This window comes from Labeo rohita, chromosome 1, assembly GCF_022985175.1.
Source record: "Labeo rohita strain BAU-BD-2019 chromosome 1, IGBB_LRoh.1.0, whole genome shotgun sequence".
Taxonomy (NCBI): domain Eukaryota; kingdom Metazoa; phylum Chordata; class Actinopteri; order Cypriniformes; family Cyprinidae; genus Labeo; species Labeo rohita.
In genome coordinates, this window is record NC_066869.1 from 29,468,588 (window position 1) to 29,493,100 (window position 24,513).

Here is a 24,513-nt window from a genome sequence, read left to right on the forward strand (position 1 = left end):
AAAGAGAGAGTGAGAGAGAGAGAGAGAGAGAGAGAGAGAGAGAGACAGACAGAGAGAGAGAGAGAGATGTAGTAAGAGGCGGGGATCGACGGCGCAAGAGCGAAACGGAAAATCCGTCTTCGACAATAAGCATCAAGATCAGTCTCCGTGCCAATCTGAAGCTGTTTATACGGACACGTTTGGCACGGCGATCTTTTATGCAAAAGTAACGGTTTCAGAGGCAGATCGAGCGGAAACGGGATGTTTTTGTATAAGGACTAGAAGTGGAACTTGGGTAGGCGAAGTCTTGGGCGTATCTCCACTTTTGTTCATTTTTTTGGTCGAACTGAAAAACAGCCGACGCTGAGCGCATCTGATCTTCCCCGAGCGCCCGGTGCTGATGAGGGCTTTGTCGGCGTGATCCGTGCGCGATGGCCGCTTCGGGCGGACAGAAGAGTGAGAAGTTAGATGAAGCTCAGGCTCTAGCGAGGAGTTGCGCAGGGCGACCGGACTTTCTGCCCTGCGATGGACTATCCATCTGCGCCACACACAGCCACGGGAAGTGTTTCAAGCTGCACTGGTGCTGTCATCTGGGCTGGTGCCACTGTAAGTACACGCACCGTTTCTCCAGGATCGGTGGCTCTTGGATGGATAAGGATACTATTAGTTGCACAGAATAAATAGTATCGAAATGCGCCTCAAGGTTTAAAACTATCACCAACAAAGATGAGTTTAATGGGTCAGCGCTTTTATCTCTTAACAGTTCACCAGTGGCCAGTGTAAAGTTGAGGAAAATGTATGTGTAAAAGACAAATCGTACTAAAATGCTTACTAAAGGGCACAACTGAAAACAAAGATTTCATTCACAGACTCAGGGAAATTCTTTTGTTCCCATTTCCCTTCAGAGTTCATGAATGCTGACGTCAGATAGGAGTTTTTAGTTATTTTTAACCATATAGCTCTATACTGCCAAATGTTCTAAATGCACTGTTTTATATGTATTTAACCACGATTTCAACATCTTACACTAATCGGCATTTATATGTAATGTTGCAATTTAAACATTTGCTTTTATGATGTAGCCTACCTTAAAATATAAAGTTGCTGTACTTTGAAATATAATCAAATAAGCAAAATGCAACAAATGTGCCAATATAATTCGCTACTCAGACATTTAATAGCCCTTAACCTGATAAATATGTAGGCTAATTTTTATTAGACCGTAATAGCATCTTCTTATTACATATTCTCAGAGGAATGGGGAATCTTGCGTTTGTGTCACTTATGAAATATTAAACAAGTTGATAAATGATGCATAGACATCTTAGAAATGATGTTGTGAAGGTACATATAGTTTGTGCTCATCTAAGCAATATTGAAAAATCGATCAAATTACTTTGACATTTACTAAGTGAATTAAACTATATATATATATATATATATATACACACACACACACACACAAACAGAAATTTGAAGAGATAACGGTGACCAGATGCACCCATATACCACCGGTAGAGGGAGCTGTTTCTTTTTTGCCTTTTTTTTAAACCTTGGTCTTTACATTATACTCATTTAAAGCGATATCCTAATATACAGTAAATTTCAGCTGGTTGATTGTTTATATCGTATCCATATGTAAACTATCCCATCACCAAGCTCTAAACTGCTAGATTTGGAGTACAATACAGGCATTATAGTACTATAAACATTAACATTATCCGTTTCTGTAAAATTCAGAATTCTTTGACAAACAAAAAACCCTGTCCCTGACAAACCAGCACAAATCAAAGTTTTCAGCCATGAAAAATTCAAAATGAAGAAACCATCTTCATTATATAACCCAAACATCATTATGTAACCTAACATTATTTTAAATAATATACAGTGATTTAACTATAATGTTTTTTAATAAGAATTTGCAATAAAGAATTTGCAAAGTGCCTGAAAAAACCTTGTGTATGAACATTTCATTAAAAAAATATTTAGTAGTATAATATATTGATCTTAGTCTAATGATGTGTGTTTTGATACATTCTTTAAGCCATCTCTTTCTCTTATGAGAATTTATCACTGGTTGTAACTAGCCTTACAATGCTTACTTCATTTGTGATATAGCATAATAAAGTAAGCCATCAAATTTAATACAATAATTCCGCAGTTAGAAGGTCATCTGAGTTGATGAGTATCTAACTCAAAAGCAGACACATAGGGACTTTACAACTGAAGTGAAACTTGCTAGCAGAAGTGAATTACTCGAACATGTCCATAATGAATGTGCATTATAGAGGAAGTCATTAGACGAATAAAGATGAGTGCTAAGATCTTTGTAAGTCTTTGTAAGGCAGCGATATGATCAGGCCATTTCTGGTGTTAGGGGTGTCTGATAAAAATGACAGTCATTGTGAGGCTAACAAATGTCATGTGACTGTGAAGGAGGGAGCAGATTCCTTAGATTCCTGAGACCTCTCTGTAAAGTAATCATCTCCAAATGTGTATGTGTGTGTAAGCCTGTCTAAAAAAAATAGAAAGAAAAATCTGTGTGAGCTTTTTAAAGATTCTTCTGGGCAAGTGACAGTAAAATTAGGTTGCTAGGTTTTCGTGGGTTTCGATATGCAGTTACCTCAGGATGGTACTTTTGCCAACAGGCTGCCTGATTCTTACAGTAAGTCTTATTTCATGTGTAAAATCAGAGCAGCATTACTATGACGAATTATGAAAAAGAGGCTCTGTGAAGCCAGTATCGAGAGTGAAGCAAAACCACTCTTGGCTAAACTGTGTGTTTGAGACAACCCCCATAATGTGACTTCATAAACTCTCCCTTGCGCATCCCTTCAGGTATGTAAGCTTGGATTTCTCAACAAATTCAACAATTTTGCTACTTCTCTGAGTGACAAGTTGGAAAAGAAACTAATCAGGATATGACAGAAAGTTCATGTAGCTCTGTCAGAGGTCAAGCACTAGTCTGGCCTTGTTGCTAAGTTGGGCTTTTTTATCTCAGCTTTAAAAGGTCAGCACAATTTATTCCTAGCTTTAAGGTCTCAGCGTAGCGGTCAAGTCTTTGAGCCTTTAACCTCATTCAATATAAAATGGCAAAGTACAAAATCAAACCCACCCACCATTTGAAATTAAATTGAAAATGTCAGTTAAATTCCAGTTTGCTTCCTAAATTTGAATTGATGTAAAAAACAGAATGCAGAATTCCAAACTGACAAAAAGGAAATAAAATTAAGAGTGATTGAAACTGAAAGAAATCAACATGCTGGAATAATGTTGTGTTTAATAATGTATTTAATAACATATTTTATTTTTCAATGAATTACGCATGTTTACTACAGCATTTTTTTCCCTAAAAACAAAGGTTGAATTCCAGAATGTTTTACTCTTTTAAAAAAATAAATTGACATCATTGTTTTCAGAACATTTTATGTACTGTATAGCAAAATTTAAACTTGTAGGTTAGAGAAATGTCTAGAAAAATGCATCAACTGAGAAAATAATGTACTATACAGTACATATCAGGACATAAATAGGCAAACAAAGTTTAAATTAATGATGTTATTATTTATATTTTGTGTCTTATTGCTGTCATTCTAATTCAGATTCCAATTCAACATCCTGTATTGTAGGGCGTGACCACTACAGGAATTACCCGGACAGACCCACACAACAACATACTGTAACTGTAATGTTCTGTTGTTACAATAATTAAGCCATTATCTGTTCTCATTAAGGGGATGATTATGTTTGCAACACTATGAGCATTATGTAAACCTGCTAAATATTAATTTGATACTTTGTGCGATGCGTCACAGGCTCTCAGGCAGAACCAGTGCTGTTTAAAATGGAACGACAAGGTTTCTCCTGGGAGCTTGACTGACATTTGCCCTACTTGTGAGTTGAATTGCATGAGTTGTGTCTTCATTCAGGACCCACAGAATTACACTAACACTATCAGGTGCGCATCTAAAAAAAACATTGACTGGGTAGGCTTAATAATAATTAGAAGACACGGTGAGACACCAGGAGAAAGGTATTAATACAGTGATTCTAAGTGTGCTGTCAGGCTTGTTTTGGGCACTGTATAAATGAGGAATACAGTACAATTAGTGTACCATTATTTCAAAATAAACCCTGGGCAATAAATCCATCTGACCATACCATTTCCTACTTATTACATGGCTATGTATAAAAAACAAAGTTCAGAAGAAACATGTTTAATGATTTAGAAAAAAAAAAAAAAAAACCTGATCCCAAGATACCATACCACTGTCTGTTAGTCTCACACAGAGACAAGAAGTCACTGTACAGTATAAAGCCCAGAGGCAGTTAGAAATGTATTTATACATACTTGCAGGAGTGAATAACTGAATACAGATTGGCTATGTCCTTTGAGATAAGTCTTTTCAGAGGAGTTCTCTGCAGTCCCTGGGGAATTCTGATGTTTTCTACTCTGGAATTCCTCTTTTTTTGTCTTTTATTTGTCTTTGCTGTTTGGGTGCATGTAAACACAGCAGGCGTTGTTCTTGTTTACCTCCCTAAAGGTTAGCAGAAAGATATGCCGTTCGGGGACTTAAAAACATAGAGGATGCTTTTAAAAGCTCAATAACCGGCTGTGCACAGTTAGATTTTTAGTACTTGGAATTGTATTCCGATCATTAGAATTGTTGATTTGCAGCCACCAAACATCTCCAAGAGCTAATATGAATGACATCCCTTCAAAATGCAGAAACATAATGATATGCTTCAGTCCAGAGGCCCTAGTGAATTGTTGTTCTGAGTGGTGTAATGTTATTCTGTACTTGTCAAGCTCTGATGAAAAAGGAAGTGAAAGTGCTAAGTTTCTCCCAGTGGGCTGTAGGGCAAGCCGTAGCACATCAGCACTATGTTAGCCTTGTTTAGTGTCAGTAATAATATGCCATCCTTCTCCAACGAATGGGTTCAGGTCTCACACATATGGACAATGCTGGATTTTGAACTGTACCAGTGGGGCCACTGCACCTTGGAGACTGTTCGGAGCCTCCAAAAGTCTCAGATGTCTCAGGCCCCACAACACAAATGGTGTAAGATCATCTCTAGGAGCCCCAGGACCTTCAGCACATACCGTTTGCACTGACTATTACATTATAAGGTGACCAGAAAAGGTTGCAGGACCCTGAGAGCTTACAGTGAAAGTGATCATCAAGGGCCCCAGACTCCTCAGGTGATACAGTGTAAGCTGACCGGTAGGTGCTTTAGTGCCCTCAGTGCTTAAAATGAAAGTGTTCACTAGGGGTCACACAGCCATCAGAGCCTTCAGTGTAAGTTGACTATTAGGGTTCCCTTTAGCACACACAGTATAAGCTAACCAGAAGGGGTTCCAGGCCACTCAGCGTATACAATGTAAGTTGATTGCTACGAGCCCTAGGCCCCTCAGCACAAACAGTGTAAGCTTATCAGTCAATCGCGTTTATTTATACAGTGCTTTTTAACAAACAGGTTGTGTCAAAGCAACTTTACAGTATTAAATAGGACAATAGTGTGTCAATAATGCAAAATTTACATGTTGCAGCAAAGTCAGATTGCAGAGGACTCATCTGGTTCCCGTGGTCTTGCGCCGATGGCCGTCTAGGTGATAAGTTCCTCATTGATGGTCTGTCTCTGGGACTCATCTAGTTGACATGGTCCCCGCTGACATTCAGGGACGTAGAGGTTGTCTCTAGGTGCTGATCCACCATCTGGGCCGGGTACGGACTGGATCCGGGGGACTGCAGTGACCCTCTGATCTGGATACATACTGGATCTGGTGGCTACGGTTACCTTGGAATAAGAAAGAAACTGTAGAGAAGAGACTGTAGATGCCATTCTTCTTACAAAGAAGACGGGGCACCAGAACCCCTAGCTCTTTCAGTTTAGGCTGACCAGAAAGGGCTGTAGGCACCTCAACACATACAGTGTAGGCTTGCCAGTCAGGGGCCCCAGCACTTCCAGTTTAGGCAGACCAGACGGGGCTCCAGGCCCCTCAGCATTTACAGTGTAAGTTAATTTTTAGGGGCCCCAGGCCTCTCAGCACATACAGTGTAATCTTACCAGTAGGGGCCTCAGGATGCCTCAACACATACAGTGTAAGCCCGGGGCCCTAGACCCCTTAGTGCTTCTAAGTGAAGCAGACCAAAAGGGGCTTCAGGCCCCTCAGCATATACAGTGTAAGTTGATTACTACAAGAACATACCATGTAAGCTTACCAGTATGGTCCCCAGACTCCTCAGCACTTCTAGTTTAGGCAGACCAGAATGGGCTCCAGGCCCCTCAGCATATACAGTATGACCTTACCAGTAGGGGCCCTGAGCACCTCAGTACATACAGTGTAAGATGACCACAGCGGGTTGCAGGACCCTCAGAGCTAACAGTGAAAGTGACCACTAAGGGCCCCAGGCTCCTTAGCTGATACAGTGTAAAGTGACCAGTAGGCACTTCAGGGCCCTTAGTGCTTAAAGTGAAAGTGATCACTAGGTGCCACACGGCCATCAGATCCTTCTGTGTAATTTAATTACCATGGGCCCCAGGCCCCTCAGAACATACAGTGTAAGCTTACAAGTAGGGGCCCAAGACCCTTCAGCACTTCCAGTTTAGGCTGCCTGGAAGGGGCTCCAGGCCCCTCAGCATATACAATGTAAGTTGATTACTAGGGGTCCCAGGCCCCTCAGCACATACAATACAGTGTAAACTTACCAGAGGGGGTTGCAGGACCCTCAGAGCGAACAGTAAAAGTGATCACTAAGGGCCACAAGCCCCTCAGATACAGTGTAAGGTGACCAGTTGGCACTTCAGGGCCCTCGGTGCTTAAAGTTAAAGTGATTACTAGAGGCCACACGGCCAAGAGAGCCTTTAATGTAAGTTGAATACTATGGGACCCAGGCCCCTCAGAACATACAGTGTAAGCTTACCAGTAGGGGGCCCAGAAGAGGCTTCAAGGCCCTTAGTGCTTACAGTGAAAGTGATACTAGGGGGCCCCAGGACTATCAGCCTATAAAGTTTTACCAGTACCAGAGGTAGCCAATGGGATTTAAAGCAAGAAGAATAATAATTGTGATGATGGTCAGGGGTCTGAATCTAACAAAATATTAACAATATCATCTTGCTTGAATTATTCATAAAAAACATAAACCGGATAGACAGAATGTTTTCTTCAGTAAACAGCACTCTAAAACTGTAAGAAAGTGTAATTGGTGCTCAGTGAGGCATCATATAAGCACAGCGTGAGATGATGCTCAGTCTGTTCTTAAAGCCAGTCTGGACTGGCAAGTAAATCTATGACACACATGCACAGAAACTAAAAGACAGGGAGTCAGACAGACAGAGAAGTGAATGTTCTACCTGAGATGAACCGAGACCTAAGCGTGAACATGGCATCGCCTGTCCAATCCTGATGAATGATTCACACTAAGGGGTTCTCAGGGCCCTCATCATCAGTCTTCATCCAAGCCCACCTTCACACTTCTCTGAGACCAGTCCGATGTGTAATTACAGACGAGCAGGACAGAGAGATTGTAGAAGTGTAGAACTCAGCTCCCCTCGTCTGTGACTTCACTTTTCTAATCAGCGTTCTTTCTCAACCTTTCATCAAGATGTGCATCTCACACAGTCTGAGTGGCAGCCACTCTCACCATTGGTTTCAAGGTTCTTGAGAGTCTATTTTAAGGGTGCAACAAAACAGCCGCAGATATCAAGTCAGGCAAATACTTTAAATATAGAAGCTATATTTTTCTGTAAATTAACTCCCCTATTGAAAAACAACAGCATATGCTTTTAGGTATGTTTTGAAGCATGGTAGGTCTGAGCTGGTTTAAGTTGCTTCTGAGCTGGCTAGCTTCTGCTCATAACCAGCTTATAACCAGCTCAGAACCAGCCCACACAGCTACCATGTTTCAAAACATACCTAAGCAGCAAATGCTGTTTTTTTTGTTGTTGTTTGTTTGTTTGTTTTTTTCAACAGGGTCCTCTAGATTTCTGGGAGCCACTCACCATTTCTGTGAAGTATATACTCTGCAGAGAGAAAGTAGAGCTCTTACAGTGAAAAGATTTTTGTGACTCATGTGACTAGACATCTTACTTTTTTTAATAACCATTACGTCATTCCAATCCCATGTTATTTTTTAAGGTCACTATGAACTACAAAAGTCGCTGCTTTGCATTATATCATTTTATTACTAGGAACTGCCATTGTATGGAAAAGAGCTGTGCAATGTTTCATTTCACAAATCATGTCAAAATCATATTTTTATGTACCCCAGAAAACCGTTCACAGCAGTCATTACTCAGACCATTCTTATTTTAAATAGTGTTGGAGTCCAAGCAAAATTGGACCCCATTGACTTTCATTGTATGGGAAAGAAAAAAAAGGGAAACGTAGTTCTTTTGCACTATGCATTGAGCATTTATTGAGAAGAACCACCACAGTTGGGAAGCATCTTATTTCCTGTAACTAGCGTAACTACCTTAACCAAAAAGTTTTCCATCAAAAATCTAGATTTTGGTAGTGACCCACCAACAAGACCAGCAATAAACTAGCATAAACAAGCAAGGCCAGCCCCAAGCACATATAAATACAAAATATACAATAAAATATACTCAAAATCAAAATATAAAGGAAATACTGTAGACAGACGAAAGTCCAAGTCATTGGTTTGCATTTAAAAGGTACTTTTCAGCTGTGACACTGGACCACAAAAACAGTCATAAGGGTCAATTTTTGGAAATTTTATACATCATCTGAAAGTTGAATAAATATGCTTTCCATTGATGTATGGTTTGTTAGGATAGGACAGTATTTGACCGAGATACAACTTAGCAATGCATATTACTAATTAAAAATTAAGTTGTTTTACAAAATATCTTCATGGAACATGATTTTTACTTAACTTAATATCCTAGTGATTTTTGGTATAAAAGAAATATCAATAATTTTGACCCATACAATGTCTTGTTGGCTATTGCTACAAATATACCCATGCAACTTATGACTGGTTTTATCCAGGGTCACAATTCTCAAGAACAGTGTGACTTATTATATAATGTTCTATAAAGCTAGGTCATAGTCACAAGTAATTGTGAACAAGGCAATATGAAATCTACTCAAAATTGTGCCTCGATTCAAGTTTCGGTCCTCAAGCTCTCATTTCCGACAGCTTATATTGCATGTGTGTAAAACAGGATATGGAAAGTCCTGCTCACATCCGCCTGTAAACCCTGATTGTACATCAGGCTTTGTTTGCACAATATTTGTCTGAGCACAAGAACGTAAAGCCTAAAAATAAGACCAACAATCACAGGATTAGGTCTTATCTGTAGACACACACATTATGTGGTACCCAGTCAGCAGAGGTTTTAAATGTCCTCATATGGACCTTTAGTGATTTTCCACTGATAAAACTCACTGCAATACTTGCTTGATCACTCAAATCCCACTTATTTATATGTCCCACATGGCTAAAAGTGATTTCCAGTTTCATTAGCTTTCATCATTTCATCAAGTAGAAATTAAACATGAGGATGGATAGAACAGACTGGCGCTGAAGCTTCTGTTTTGGTGTAAATGGCATAGGAGGGCAATTTAAATGCTCTCCTCCTAGCACTTAACACAGACTGCTAACCTGTCCATGGGCATATGGTCAATGTTTTGTAATGGGCCTATAATATACTATATTATATGTCTGAATAAGGCTTTAGTGGTACATTATTATCTGTCATAGAATGTGGAATGACCCAATTACTGAGCCGATTTAGTGGGATAGTCTACCACAAATATTTTCTCATAAAAGCTCACAGGAGGCCTGTTATGACTAGAGTCAAATATTTTATTTGTGACATTATTTACAGTATTTTTTAAGCATCTTTTCAACAAATTGGGAAAAAATATAAAAATAAAACAATTCAGCCTCATAATACTGTAAATCAGAAGAAATACATTTCTGTATTCATTCATTTTAAACTGTAAACATCTGCGCAAATTTGCAGCGTTCTTTATTAAAGTTAATAAATAATAAGTAATTAACCTATATACAAAGTAATATATGCACATATATTAAATGTATTGTATATTATATACATGACAATTGATATGATAATACACTACAAGTCAAAATTTTTGAACAGTAAATGTTTAAATGTTTTTTAAAGAAGCCTCTTCTGCTCACCAAGCCTGCATTTATTTGATCCAAAGTACAGCAAAAACATTGCAAATCTGAGATATTTATGCTATTCAAAATATTTAAATAGATGTTGTAAAATGTAATTTATTCCTGTGATTTCAAAGCTGAATTTTTAAAGCTTATTATTTCAGATAAATGCTGATCTTTGGATCTTTCTGTTCATCAAAGAATCTTAAAAAATGAACTCAGCTGTTTTAAATATTGATAATAATAATAATAATAATAAAAATGTTTCTTGAACAGAAAATCAGCATATAAGAATGGTGTCTGAAGGATCCTGTGACACTGAAGACATTTTACATTTTAAAATACATTAAAATAGAAAGCAGTTATTTTAAATAGTAAAAAGTATTACTGCTTTTGCTATATTTTGGATCAAATAAATGCAGGCTTGGTGAGCAGAAGAGAATTCTTTAAAAACATTAAAAATCTTACTGTTCAAACATTTTTGACTAGTAGTGTGTGTCATATATATGGTATTATATGTATGACATATAATGTCATATGAAGTGAAAACACATATGAAAGCTATTAGAAATTAGAACAATATATTAATATATTATGAATATTATATTATTAACATACATCTAAGCCATACAAATATGCATGTTTATGTATGTCTAATACATTTTTGGACAAATATGTCACATGTATATGCATCCTAAAACCTGTCATTACATGTTGATATTAAGTAAATATAAAAAATAGACTTGTATTTAAAACATTTATTATAAACCATATACATGTGGTGTTTTAATAAAGATATTATATACACTACCGTTCAAAAGTTTGGGGTCAGTACATTTTTATTGTTTCTTTTCTTTTTTTTTTTTTTTTTTAGAAATTAATACTTTTATTCACCAAGGATGTATTAAGTTAATAATTAAAAGTTTATTAAAAGTTAATAATAAATAATTTACATTGTTATAAAACATTTATATTTTGAATAAACACTGTACTTTTTAAACTTGTTAGTCATGAAAGAATCCTGAAAAAAAAACACAGGTTCCAAAAAATATTTGGCAGCACAACTGTTGATATTATCCAACATTGATCATTCTAATAATAAATCCGCATATTAGAATGATTTCTGAAGGATCATGTGACACTTAAGACTGGAGTAACAGCTGATAAAAATTCAGCTTTTCATCACAGGAATAAATTCTACTTTAAAGTATGTTAAAATAAAAAACATTATTTTATATTGTAAAAACATTTTGCAATATTACTGTTTTTTTTCTATATTTTTAATCAAATAAATGCAGCCTTGATGAGCATAAGAGACTTCTTTAAAGACTATTACAAGTCTTACTGACCCCAAACTTTTGAACGATAGTGTATATATATATATATACTGCTGACATATATTATTGCTAAATATAATAACATATAAAAATCAACATATAGATATTATTAACATATGTACGTATTTTACTGTGGAGAGTTTATTGATGTTATTAACATTTATCCACCCAGAGAATGTATGTACAGTATGTGAAAACTATATATGGCCTTACACACTGTAAGAAAATAAAAAACACAATTTGTTGAGTCCGCTTAAAATAATTTGTTACCCTGCTGCCTTAAAATTTTAAGTTCAGTCAACTAAAATAAGTTTAGTCAACTTGAAATGTTAAGTTGTACTAAGTAACAACTTAGATATTTGTGTTTGCTAAACTTAACAGATGGGTAAGTGACCCAGCTGCCTTAAAATTTTAAGTTGATTCAACTCAAATATCTAAGTTGTCACTTAGTATAATTTAACATTCAAAGCTGAATAAACTTTTTTTGAGTTGACTGAACTTTAAATTTTATGGCAGCCAGGTTACAAATTATTTTAAGTTGACTCAACAAATTGTTTTTTACAGTCTAGGTCACATATATGGCAATATCTCTCTTGATGTAGGGGATTAAATGTCATTAATAATTAATACATTTCTGTATTGGAACTTACAATTATTTTCCTATTTATTAAACACTACTTATGTTTTGTTCGAGTCTCTTCTTTTAATTAGCATTCCACACATCTGCTTCAGACCAAACAACATATATTCAGTCTGGAGGATGGTGACAGATGCGAAACACACTTTTTAAGGGCAGTAGGAATGTTTTTGTTCCCTTGTTCCTAAGAAATTCTTTCCTTTTTGAAAGCTTAATCTAAAAAGACAGACGTGACAGATACAATTACAGTGGCAGAAAAATACTTGTTCTCGACAGGATGTTGATGTGATTATTACGAGGGATAGTATTTTTTTCATGGCTACGAGTTTCTATACAGGCCTCAAGGCATCTATCATTTCACATTTCACGTTTCATAGTGACTGCAAACACGTGTTATTTCAGATCCATAGAGATGTGGAGACATTTGTTATGTAGATACATTCATCCTTCTTCCACATTCTTTAGCTTGGCAGCAAAAAAAGTGAAAGCACAATTTTGTCGCAAAAATTGTTACAGTCGCAAAAAATTGTCAACGACTGTACTGAACGGTGGGATTACAGCTACTGGCTTTTGTTCTTATGACTGGTTAACTGGAGCAAGCCTTTTTTTTAATTTCTTTTTTATTGAAATATCAGTTAAGTAAGCCTGCTCTGTCTTCTTTTTCCATCACAAGCCTAACATTCATTAAAGATTAACATTCATCCTACCACAGCAAATATGACAAATCTGGGCATATAGTAGGTAGCTGATCACCTACGCCATATGCTTTGAATGAATTTTGTGTCATGTCTGTTCATATAATTCATATTCATTCAAGTCATCTCTCTGTCCTACTTCCCTATCTTTTTAACTATATATTTTTGACATTTTTACCTTTATCTTATAAGACAGTAGGCTTGACAGAATGCAGTGTGGGAGAGAAAGAGAGAGGCCTGTCAGGACTCAGACTCATGTTGTCTGAAGCACGACTAAACGATGTGTCAGAGCGCTTTCCACAACACACTCTTCATTGTATATACCATACAACCCTCCCAGTTTTTGTTAATATGATTTAGAAATGCCGTCAGAGCCAGGATTGAGAGACTTGAAAGGTGTTGCATAACCAAACATAATGATAAATTTAGTGTATATCCAATCTTAAGATTCTCATTGCCTTCCGACATTACAAGTTGGTTGTGATGAAAGCGAGACACATAGTCAGAAAGACATGCGTTTGTCTGTTTGGAGAAGCAGAAACTGCAAGTGATGTCGGTAATAATGGTTCATTTAGAATTGTATGTCAGTAGCTGCCACAGCTGAATGACATTTATCAGTGCTGTTGGAAATTCGAGGTGTCTTTCCCTTGTTTAGGGGTTGAGATAATAAATCTACAAGATGGAAATAGCTAAACAGAGCAGATGAAAGTATTTTTGCTACAGAAATGCTGTTTCGGACCAGATATCTGTGATATCAGACTGCTCTAAATGAGTAGAGGTTCGGATTAGATGGAAATGCTTCTTTCTCCAGCCTCACAGCCAGCTGGGCCTCAGGATGTTCCAGAGCAAAGAATCCATTCTGTCTCTGTAGGGAATTCTGCCTTTGAGATACTAGCCATTACACTCAAACTCCATTCACTCTGTGGGGGAAATGCAGTGGAATTGCTTTTAGATGAGACATACCTGTGAACTTTTTTACAAAGAGACTAAGACTGACCGCACAAAAAAAGTGTTTAGTAAAAACTAAATCAAATGAGAGAAATTGAAAAATAAATAAATAAATAAAAATCAATATTGTGTATATGTGCTTACCCTTCTCATTAAATGCATCAAGTGCTCCCTTTTCAGATAATCTGTGAATTGTGGATCAATGAATTAAATCTTATATTTGTTTTATAAATCTATTAATTCATCCAAATATGAATTAAAATGCAATTAGTTCATTCAAAAGTATTAAACATTAAAAAAACTACAAAATTACCAAAACCTAAACTAAAATTAAAACAGAAAATAAATGCAAAAAAATATTTGTGACACTTTACAATAATGTTGATTAGTTAACAGCAGTTAACGACTTTAGTTAACATGAACTAAGATAAGCAAAGAAAATACTTCTACAGCATTTATTAATCTTATTTAATGTTAATTTCAGCATATACTAATGTATTTAAAAAATATAAAGTTGTGCTTGTTAAGTAAGGGATAATGTACATCCAGCTCATTGTTATTTCAGAAAAAAGCACAACAGGCTTATAACAACCAGCTGGATGAACATCATCCTTCTTATTACAGGGCTGCTTGCCACAAAAGTGATCAAAACATTGATCTGAGTTTAAATATTTGAACGCAAAGCTTCCGTGAAAAAAGCCGTTGCGGCAAGTTCAAACTAGACAGACATTTAAAGGATATGGTGGAGTCTTATTATACAACATTTCACCACATAAATAATTCTGGTGATAAAAAAAATATTGATTTAAGACCAAAAAGGTTTCAAAATCTTACCAGTTTGTAAGTTATCTTAAAATCCATAACAGTGTACAAAACAGTCGTCTCAAAAAGGCAGCAGCTGTGTTTGTATGAAAAGAGAGAGCGAGTCTGCGACACCAGGATGACATAATCAAATAATTGTACTCATAATATTGAATTGAGTTTTAATACTTTATTAGCCAACCAAACGCAAAGCTTCCACGAAGAAAAAATGTTCCCAGCAAGCAAACAGTGCTGACATCAGGCAGTTACCTGGATGAGCCTGTGTTATTAGTTTTTACCAGCTGTTATCGGGGAATAACATACCTTGGAATGTGGAATCTGACCAGTCAGAATTGAGTATTTCACAGAGCCGTGTAATAATAAGATTGATGATGGGCCGTTGAATTATTTGAAAATAATGAAAACTCTGCTTTGCATCATGGCCGCATCACCTGTGCATTTTTTTCATTCATTCAAGAATTCATTGTAACAAATTTATTCTGCTTATACTACGGTACTACACCTCAAGACATAGATCAGATTATATATTTCAAGATATTTGTCTGTTTTTGTCCTTAAAATGCTGTTGTGAGTAGGATTAATTTCTTATGCAGCTCATCCAACGCCTCTGTTGCTAATTCCAAAACATCATTTCAGACCTAGTAACGATGCTTGAGCCGTTGATAGTAGACAAATGTAATTAATAATTAAATTATTTGACAGACAGACAGACAAGCAGACATGGAAAGAGAGAGAGAGAGAGAGAGAGAGAGAGAGCTTGTGAATTACCTCTCTGAGTCTGTCTCTCAAAAGTGATCAGCAGCTTCTCTACTAATAGTGAAACATTGAGCATCAGAGCATTGCTGACAACATTAGCGTGTATGCTAACGTGCGTGCAAACTGTATGTGTGTGCCTCTGTAAGGGAGAGAGAGTGGGAGAAATATAGTATGTGCTTTCCGTACATAATAAACTGTAATTTTGTGGCCAAAACATGGAAATAATCTGTCATTCTTATCCCATATTTTTATTATAGTTATGTGTTTGGCGAGTATTATTGTGGGTTTTGGATATTTTGCTGTTTTAGGCTGTAAGGATCTTTGAAATAACTGAAATCATGTGGTATAGACATGTAATGAGGTCACTAGCTGCCTGGAACTACGTTCGCTGTGCGTTTCCCTGAAAATAATGCATACCTTCAGAACATTCATCAGCCAATCAGATTCATGCATTCAATGGCCCCATAGTATAACTAATGTTATACTCAGCTTCATGTCGTGGCCGTATCACCACCTCGGTTATGCATTATTTTCTGTCGCCAATTATTCCATACTTGTAACACGGCTCCTTGGAATACTCGATTCTGATTGGTCAGTCACCACATTCCAAGGTTTGATATTCCCAAATAACAACCAATAAAGACTAATAACACAGGCTCATCCAGGTAACTGCCTGCAGTCGGTGCTGTTTGCTTGCTGGGAACATTTGTTTTCTATGCGGAAGCTTTGCGTTTGGTTGGCTAATAAATATTAAAACTCAATTCAATATTATGTCAATATTATATTTTGTGGCAAGCAGCCGTGTAATAAGCGGGATAATGTACATCCAGCCAGTTGCTATCCCAGAATAAAGCCAGCTGATAAGCCTGTCGAGCTTTATTCTGCAATAGCAACTGGCTAAATGTATGTTATCCCTTTCTTAATGCACTGTGAATTAACATGAACTAACAATGACTGTATTTTCATTAACTAACATTTACAACGATTAATAAATACTGTAATAAATGTATTGCTTATTGTTCTTCATGTTAATTAATACATTAATTAACATTAATTAATAGTTAACAAAATATTGAATGAAATCTATAACAGTATCTCAGTGATGCTAAAAATAACATTACTGTTCTGTGCCAAGCATAATGTCATAAGCTATTAAAAGTACATAAAACATAAAAGTATGCCGAAAAAACATCAAATGTACATTGTGTTTTAAAACATTTTTTTTTTGCATTACTGTATTCCTTTATACAGTATCTTATCTTATATATTATAGAGTACATGTCCAGTCTATGACCTCTAAAGTTGAGAATATGTCACCTTTTTTCCATGCTGTGTGAGATTGCTGGTTGTGAAAGAATCAATTCTGTCCTCTGTGAAAGACTAACACTTTCAGATTAGTAACCTGTGTTGTACAGTGCAAGTATCTAGCAACTTATAACAGCAGCTATCACAGCTATCACAAGCACAGCAGACAAATCAACAGCAACCCAAGACTGTCAACTCTACAATGGGATTTGAATTTAAGTTTTCAGCAAGAACATAACATATTTTCAACCTCGCTTTTTGGCATCTAAGTTCTCTCACGTTCAGCTGATGATATCAGTGTCTCCTTCTCAGAAAGAACTGTATTGGGGCATCTGTTGTGTTCGATATCGTACATAATGAATGTTACTGAAAGGCAAAAAGTTCAATCTGCTCTTTTTCTCTTTGCAGGTAAATACATCTACCAACCCATGACCAGTGTATGCCAACTTCCCAGCACTTCGGTTCCAGTCGCCCCGTCAGGTCACACCCACACCATGAACCTGTCCATCTCCCTGGCTGAGCGCTTTCTCAGGACGGCCCCCAAGTTCCAGGCTCCACCCTGTCCGGAGTCGCCCAAGTTCTGCGTCATCTCTGACCTCTTTGTGGATGATTACATGGTCAAACGTATCAACGGTAAGATGTGTTATGTGCAAAGGCCGCCTCCACCTACACCAAATCCCACACACCAACCCCAGACGCCAGCACCTCAACCTGCACCCCAGCGTACCAACAAGCACACACGGCAAACAGGCCCAACTGTTAAGCACAACCAACCAAACGAGAAGATCTCAGGCCCTAAAATGGACCACTGCTCATCTCCCTCCAGCTCGGAAGACTCTGGAATCAATGCATTGGGTCTGCACTACATGGAATCATGCGATGAGGACTCCTGCGTGGATGACGATGATGAGGAAGAAGAGGATGATGAGCTGAGCACCGATGGGGACTCCAGTCCCGGTAGCCTCTGGGACCAGGATGAGTGCACTGTACTGTCACCTTCCAAATCAATGGTTGAGATCATTGAGAAGATTGAGACTACAGTTTGACGTGCCTGTCAGATTCCTCGGTTTCGGAAACACTTCCCTACACTATCCTATCTGCAGGTGCATGAGTTCAGTGAGCCAGTGCAAGCACATGCTCCCTGTTATGGCAGTGCCATCCGAGGTTGTCCCAGAAGAACCCTCAAGAGATGAGTCATGGCAACTTCTCTCCTGTACTTACTACAGCTCTCATTTTCCCTATAGTCCCTTACGCATGGTGAGGCTAATGTAGGTTACACGCAAGTGAGTGCGCTGACAAACACATATCGTGAGAACTTTGACCAAATGGGACTCGATACATGATAGAATATTTCATGGATGAACAGACGTAGGAAAGTCAAACTCAAAAATATGAGGCTATGTCTAATGCATAGAAAAGGAAGAGGGGATGGCTGATGCAATATGGAGAGATCTAGATTAAGACTATCTGTGTGTGTGTGAGGATGGAGAGTGCTACAAAGATAGAAGGAGAAAGAGTGAGGGAGAGAGAGAGTCTTTCAACGTCCTGTTAGCAGAATCAGTTAGAACACTGGCTAAATCATGCATGAGCTCAGAGGACGGTAATGAAACTTTGCGATGAAAAGAGATTGAGGCTCGTGCTTGAGGGAATGCCCCTTTTCTCCAACTCTCACACATGCAGAGATTCCCTAGAGGCACAGTCAGCGTACATTACCAGACATTTCTTGTCTGGCACCAGACTGTGGGGAGGACCAGTCGTCCTATCGTCATAGTCCTCAAATTTTGTGGCTCAAAACCTTTTGACAATCAGTTATGAAAAAGTAGGTTTAAGATTTATGCAGAAGAGTGATAAGAAGTAAAATTGCATAGTTCGTCCCCTAAAAATCCCATTGTGATCCCATTGTGTTCCATTTTGTCAAATGCCTGTACCACTTTGAAGTATCATTAACAAAGCCAGAGGGCTGCTCAGGGACCGTTCACACAAGATGCGTTTTTGTGTCCATCGGCTCAGTGTCTGCTCATAAATGTGCTGGACAGATGCTATTGGTCCTTGCTGTTTTTACAGCTGCATTCAGGGTTGCCAGGTTTTCACAACAAAACCCGCCCAGTTGCCACCCATAACTAACCCAATCGCGTTTCAAAGAGGGTTCGTCTGTAAAAATCACATTCTGGGGGGTAAAATACATGTTTTTTGGCAGGGCTCCCCTGGTACAGTTTGCATTCCAGGCGCTAAATATCATGTTATTGGGGTTGCTTCAACCCGCGGACTTTATAAACAACCCGTGGCAACATTGTTAAAGTATCCCAGTTCCGCAGGAAAACTGCAGACTTGGCAATACTTAAAGGATAGTTCACTCAAACATTAAAATTCTGTCATAATTTACTCACCTTTATGTTGTTTCAAACCTGTATGACTTTCTTTTGTGAAAGATTTTGAGATTGTTTTAGTATTTAGTAAATTTTGCTACCATAAATATATCAAAACTTACCTTTTTATTAGTAATATGCATGGCTAAGAACTTCATCTGGACAACTTTAAAGGGAATTTTCCCAATATTTAAATTTTTTGTACCCTCAGATTCCAGATTTTCAAATAGTTGTATCTCAGCCAAATATTGTCCTATCCTAACAAACCATACAAAACATTTCCTTGGTCACATATACACGTTTAGTCCATATAAATGAAGCTGTTTGGCAGGATAGTGAGTAGTGAACAATGTTGATATTATCAAAAATGTACAGGGGTAAATGCTACACATTATATTATATCTATATACAATGTAAAATTTACAGTAATACATTTGGACGACACTTTTTCCAAAGCAACTTATATTGCATTGCATAAGATATACATTGTATCAGATGTACATTTTATCAGACCCATAACCTTGATATTGCTCGTAGCTTGCCTGAGCTAGGAATGCTATAAATCAGCTTTCAGGTCATTTCTGTTGGCTCTGTCTAGCTGTATTTAACGCAAGAATGCATCCTGTGTGAAAGGCCCCTTAATGTCACTTTGAGATCTTTGAGATCATCACTGGCTGCAATAATTTTTTTTGTTTTTGTTTTTGTTTTTGTTTTTTTAATGGTTTAAGAACATTTTGTCCATTCAGACTTGCCACAGCATCTCTGGGTCTCATTTTATCATTGTACTTAAATTTATCTTATATGACCACAAATATGTTACCTCCAAATATCCAAGCACAGTTATACCCCAAAATGTAAAAAAAAAAAGGACCAAGCACGTTAAGAAGTGCTTCTTTGCCTTGTTTTAAGCACATGGAACCATTGCTATCACTGCTGAGGTAGAATACAGTCCAAAATGACTTTTAATTCACACATAAATGTCTTGCTCAACAGTTTTTAAGGGACTACATTTTACCAAAAAAATGGAAAGTTATGACAATAAATCTGTTAATTAGAGGACTATGAGCTGAGACTGCCAAGGATGTACAGACTGGATGAAAACCAAGTGAACCCTTTTAATGATCCAACTTTATTCCAAGTATTGGCTCAAAGATGTTATACTAGCTTGCTGTTTGCCAAACCCATGTAATATATAAGCACATATGTAACTTCACTGCCTGAAGAAAACTATTCATTTTGGAGTTCCTCTGATCACAAGAGGACCAAGATCCATATATGGTGCAGGTATGATTCTCTCCTTGTTACTGAATGAATGAATGAATGAATATGACTATTCCTGTCTCTGCAGTTTTCATATCAGGGACTGATACTGTAGCTACAAATATATACTGTAGACACACAAATGTTTATCAAATATTAAAATATACCCCATTTTCTTTTCTTATATCAACTGTTGTTAACTCACCTCTTTTTTTTCTTATAAAGAAATTAAGAAAATAAAAAAATGTTTCTGTCTTTCATTCTGAATCACCCTGTTGAAAAAAAAAACACAGCATATGCTGGTTAGGTATGTTTTAAAGCAGGTCTTTATCTAGTCATGTGCTGGTTCTAAGCAACTTGCTCCTGCTCATGACCAGCCAAGGACCAGCTTAAACCAGCACAAATCAGCAGCCATGCTTCAAAACATACCTAACCAGCATATGCTGGGTTTTTTTTCAACAGGGCATGCTCATGCATTCTGGTTGCTTCAAACTTTAGTGTTAAGAATAAGTGTTAATATACATTCTTATATGGTTCTTCAGCTGTTAAAGGTTAACTGCATTGGCCTTTTAATCCTAGATAATCCTAGAAGAACTTCCATTTCAATTTACCACCTTCTTTATCGGAAGAGAGGATATTTTGAAATCATAGAGGAACAGTTGCAGAGAAACCCATTTGAAGCCATTGCAGCAAAGAGACCTTATGCCTACTTGGAAAACAGATGGGTACTAACAGGAAAAGGCTCCATGGAGCCTCTAACTTAAAAATCATCCTACGCTGCTGCAGAAGTACCGACCCAGTCAAACGGCCTTTACAAACAGGTAAAACAACAATGTAGGATGATTTTGAAGTTGGAGGAGAAAATGACATGGGAGTTTTTCGACATGCCCTAACTGTATTGACCCGGATTACACAGAGTGCATATGCGCATGGCAGAGCTAGCATTTGAGGTTAAAAAGTATATAAATGTTTTTTTTTTTTTTTTTTAATTAGAAAATGACCGGTTGTTTTGCTATATAACACCCTTTTTCGTTAGGGATCATTTAGAGCTCTTTGAAGCTGCATTTAAACGACATTTTGGACGTTCAAACTGGCGGGCGCCATAGAAGTCCACTATATGGAGATAATTACTGAAATGTTTTCCTCAAAAAAACATAATTTCTTTACGACTTTAGAAAGGCATGAACATCTTGGATGACAATGGGGTGAGTACATTATCTGGAAGTCAACTTCTGCCTTAAAACTAATTCGCATGCATCCAGAACACTTTATATTTAAGCTTCTAATAAGTGTGTTTTTGATTTAGGGGTATGATTGACCAATGAAAGTAATAGTTCACCCCAAAAATGAGAATTTACTGAAGATGTTCTCACCCTCAGACCATCCAAGATGTGTTTCTTCATCTGAACAGACATAATTGAATATGAAATTTAGCATTACTACATCACTTGCTCTGCAGTGAATGGGTGCTGTCCGAATGAAAGTGCAACAACATCACAATAAATCCACAAGTAATCCAGTCTATCAATTAATGTCTTGTGAAGTGAAAAGCTCTTTGTTGCACACAACTGTTAACATCTTTGGCCTGCAGCAAGTGCAGAGACTTTTATCATATATCCGATATCAGTAGAAGTGACATTGAGTGACAGGGAGGAAAGATAGCATAGAAAGCTGCTTGGACAAAGTTACCTGCTAGGCCGCAGTTTATTTGCAATTGAGAGTGGCGGGTGGAATGGAGAGCCAGCACAATCCATTAAATGAGCACTAGAGATGTGAAATGCCTGTCACCACTGCTAAAAACTGCTATTGTGAATAAAAATAAAAATGCGATACTACAGAAGTACTCACTCTGGTGAAAATAGGCTTCCACAATGTATTGTACTGCTTGTTAATTTGAAACAAACATTTGTATTGTAGTTCTCAAGGCTTCAGTGTCACATGATTCTAATATGCTGATTTGCTTCTCAAGAAACATTTGTTTTTTGTCATTTGTTATCACAGTTGTGCTGCTTCATATTTTAGTGGAAACTGTAATATATTGTATTTACTCAGGATTCTTTGATGAATAGAAAGAAAAAAAAATAGATAGAAAGAAAAACACTGCCCTCAAATGTGAACAGTAATGTAGTTTTGTAATACCGCACTTCTTTCTCTGTGTAGACTGAATGTAAAACTACATTAACCAACATGCCAGGCAACTGCAATGACATTGCATTCGCATGTTTTAAAATGAATGATGCAATGCTATGTAAAAACTAGAGCAGATGCCTGCAACAGAGCACAGCTTTATGGATGCAGGGGAGAGAAAATAGGGGAGTCTATCAAGACTTGGAATCGATCCCGCTCAACCACTGTTAAGGGGTACCAGACTGCATCGGTCTTGTGAACAGAATGACTACGGCAGTGCATAACAAGATGAAAACACTCGAAGTGATGGGAGAAACATTTGACTGTAATGCTCACATCATTGTCCACAGATCTGAAGAATGCACTCAATAATAGAGCACATAGGAAACTTGTGCTAATGAGCAAACAGAAATGTCGAATCCAGCTTGCACTCATCCCCACGGGTTGTCAGGGAGACATTTATCTGGGGATCGGAGGAGAGAGAGAGGTGTAAACAAATAAAGGTATCCTGTAGATAGAGAGAGGGAGGAGACTTTCATTTCTGAACTTAGCGAAAGTACAAAAAAGTGCAAAGTCAGTCTCAAGACCACCTAGAAACACAGAGCTCATCTCATTAGATATGTGCTCTATTTGAAAACATTAGAGGAGAATTAGACCATTACCCTTGGGCTGGCATCATTTGCAGAAAGTAAACAGTCTTTTCTTTCATTGTCAGAATGAGGTGGTGGGGTTTACTTATTTTGAGGGGGTCTGATGTTGTTAATCCTCATGCAAACAGTGCAGCACAGCAGGCAGGGAGCTAGACTGAGAAACATCCATAGAATTCAGCTAATTAATCCAAGCTAACCTAAGGCAAAAAACAAAACACCAACTGGCTTACAAATGCAGAAAAGCAGACTTTTGCTTTGAGATGAAAACTGAAAATAGAATTTGGACTGCCACTGTAAAAGGTTGAACATTTTTAAGACAGCGTCTTTTGTGCTGAGAGACATGTCTAAATGAACGTGATGCAACATATTAAAGCTAGATGAGTAAAGTTTGAACAAACTTTGAAGTTGGCTTGAAAAAGCCTTGACTTAAAGTTTGAAGCAGTTGTAAAAGCTTGAAGTTTGAAAATGTAGAAAGATTAGATGTTGATAGCATGTTTTAACATGATTAACATGTTGTTAGCATGTTTCTAGCATGTTTCCCTTGCACCAACCACCTTAGCTGGTTTATGCTGGTCCTTAGTCAAGGACCAGCATAAACCAGCAAAGGACCAGCTTAAACAAGCATCAAAGCCTACCTTACCAGTATCCCAGCATCAAAACCTACCTACCAGCATATGCTGTTTTTTTTTTTTTACCAGGGTTTTAACATGATTAACATGTTGTTATCATTATTAGCATGTTAGCATTGATTTTAGCATGATTGGCATGTTACTAACATGCTTTTAATGTGATTAGCATGTTGCCATCATGTTTTTAACACAGTTAGCATGTTGCTTACATGTTTTAAGCATGATATAACATTGCTAACATGAATGAAAAAAATCCAGCTAAAACCAGCTGATTCAGTAATAATAATAATAAAAAAAAACTGGTAAAAGCCAGTTAAAACCAGCTAAAACCAGCGAATTTAGCAAAAAGTCAGCTAAAAACCATCTAAAACCATTTAAAACCAGTTGATTTGGTATCATTGTATAAAAGTTTTCACCCCCTCAATGAAAGTCTGTGGGATTTTTGGTGGTTTTGATAGTCTGGTTTTCGAAAACCGTAACTCGGATCAGCTAGAAAAGATAGTAACCTGAGTCGGACCAGTCTGAAGGTCTGACCTGAGTTTGGTGGTTCTAGCTTGAAAGCAGTATGAGGAGAAACATTTTTAAATTTTGTCTCTAAAGAAGGATAAGAAGAAGCAGAGCAAGAAGAAGAAGAAACAGCAGATCAGTAAGTTGACTTTTTCAAGCAAACTAAATAGCAAATAATATTTAAGTGAGTTAGCATTTGTATACAGTACTTCTTATCTTTGCTTCTTATTAAAAGTTATGACGCCTATGCATACGCCTACAGAATGTACACAGTCGCTCATCATGACCTTTAGGCTTTTCCTGTTTCTGTAGGCTGTATGTCTGGCAGGGTTGTTTGC

At 37.3% G+C, this 24,513-nt stretch overlaps 1 protein-coding gene across 1 annotated transcript; it reads left to right on the forward strand.

The window, feature by feature from the left end:
* The first annotated feature begins 77 nt into the window (after positions 1-77).
* On the forward strand, positions 78-19,876 carry c1h3orf70 (chromosome 1 C3orf70 homolog). Its single transcript, XM_051116236.1, has 2 exons — positions 78-585; positions 17,045-19,876. The coding sequence occupies exons 1-2, from the start codon at positions 411-413 to the stop codon at positions 17,680-17,682; spliced, it is 813 nt and encodes a 270-aa protein (XP_050972193.1). The 5' UTR covers positions 78-410; the 3' UTR covers positions 17,683-19,876.
* Positions 19,877-24,513: the final 4,637 nt, after the last annotated feature.

What these genes read in the sequence shown, in the direction of transcription:
- c1h3orf70 (XM_051116236.1), top strand. Translation starts at nt 411, where the DNA reads ATGGCCGCTTCGGGCGGACAGAAGAGTGAGAAGTTAGATGAAGCTCAG. An exon ending in TCATCTGGGCTGGTGCCACT is followed by an intron (nt 586 to 17,044) that starts GTAAGTACACGC and finishes TTCTCTTTGCAG; the next exon opens with GTAAATACATCTACCAACCC.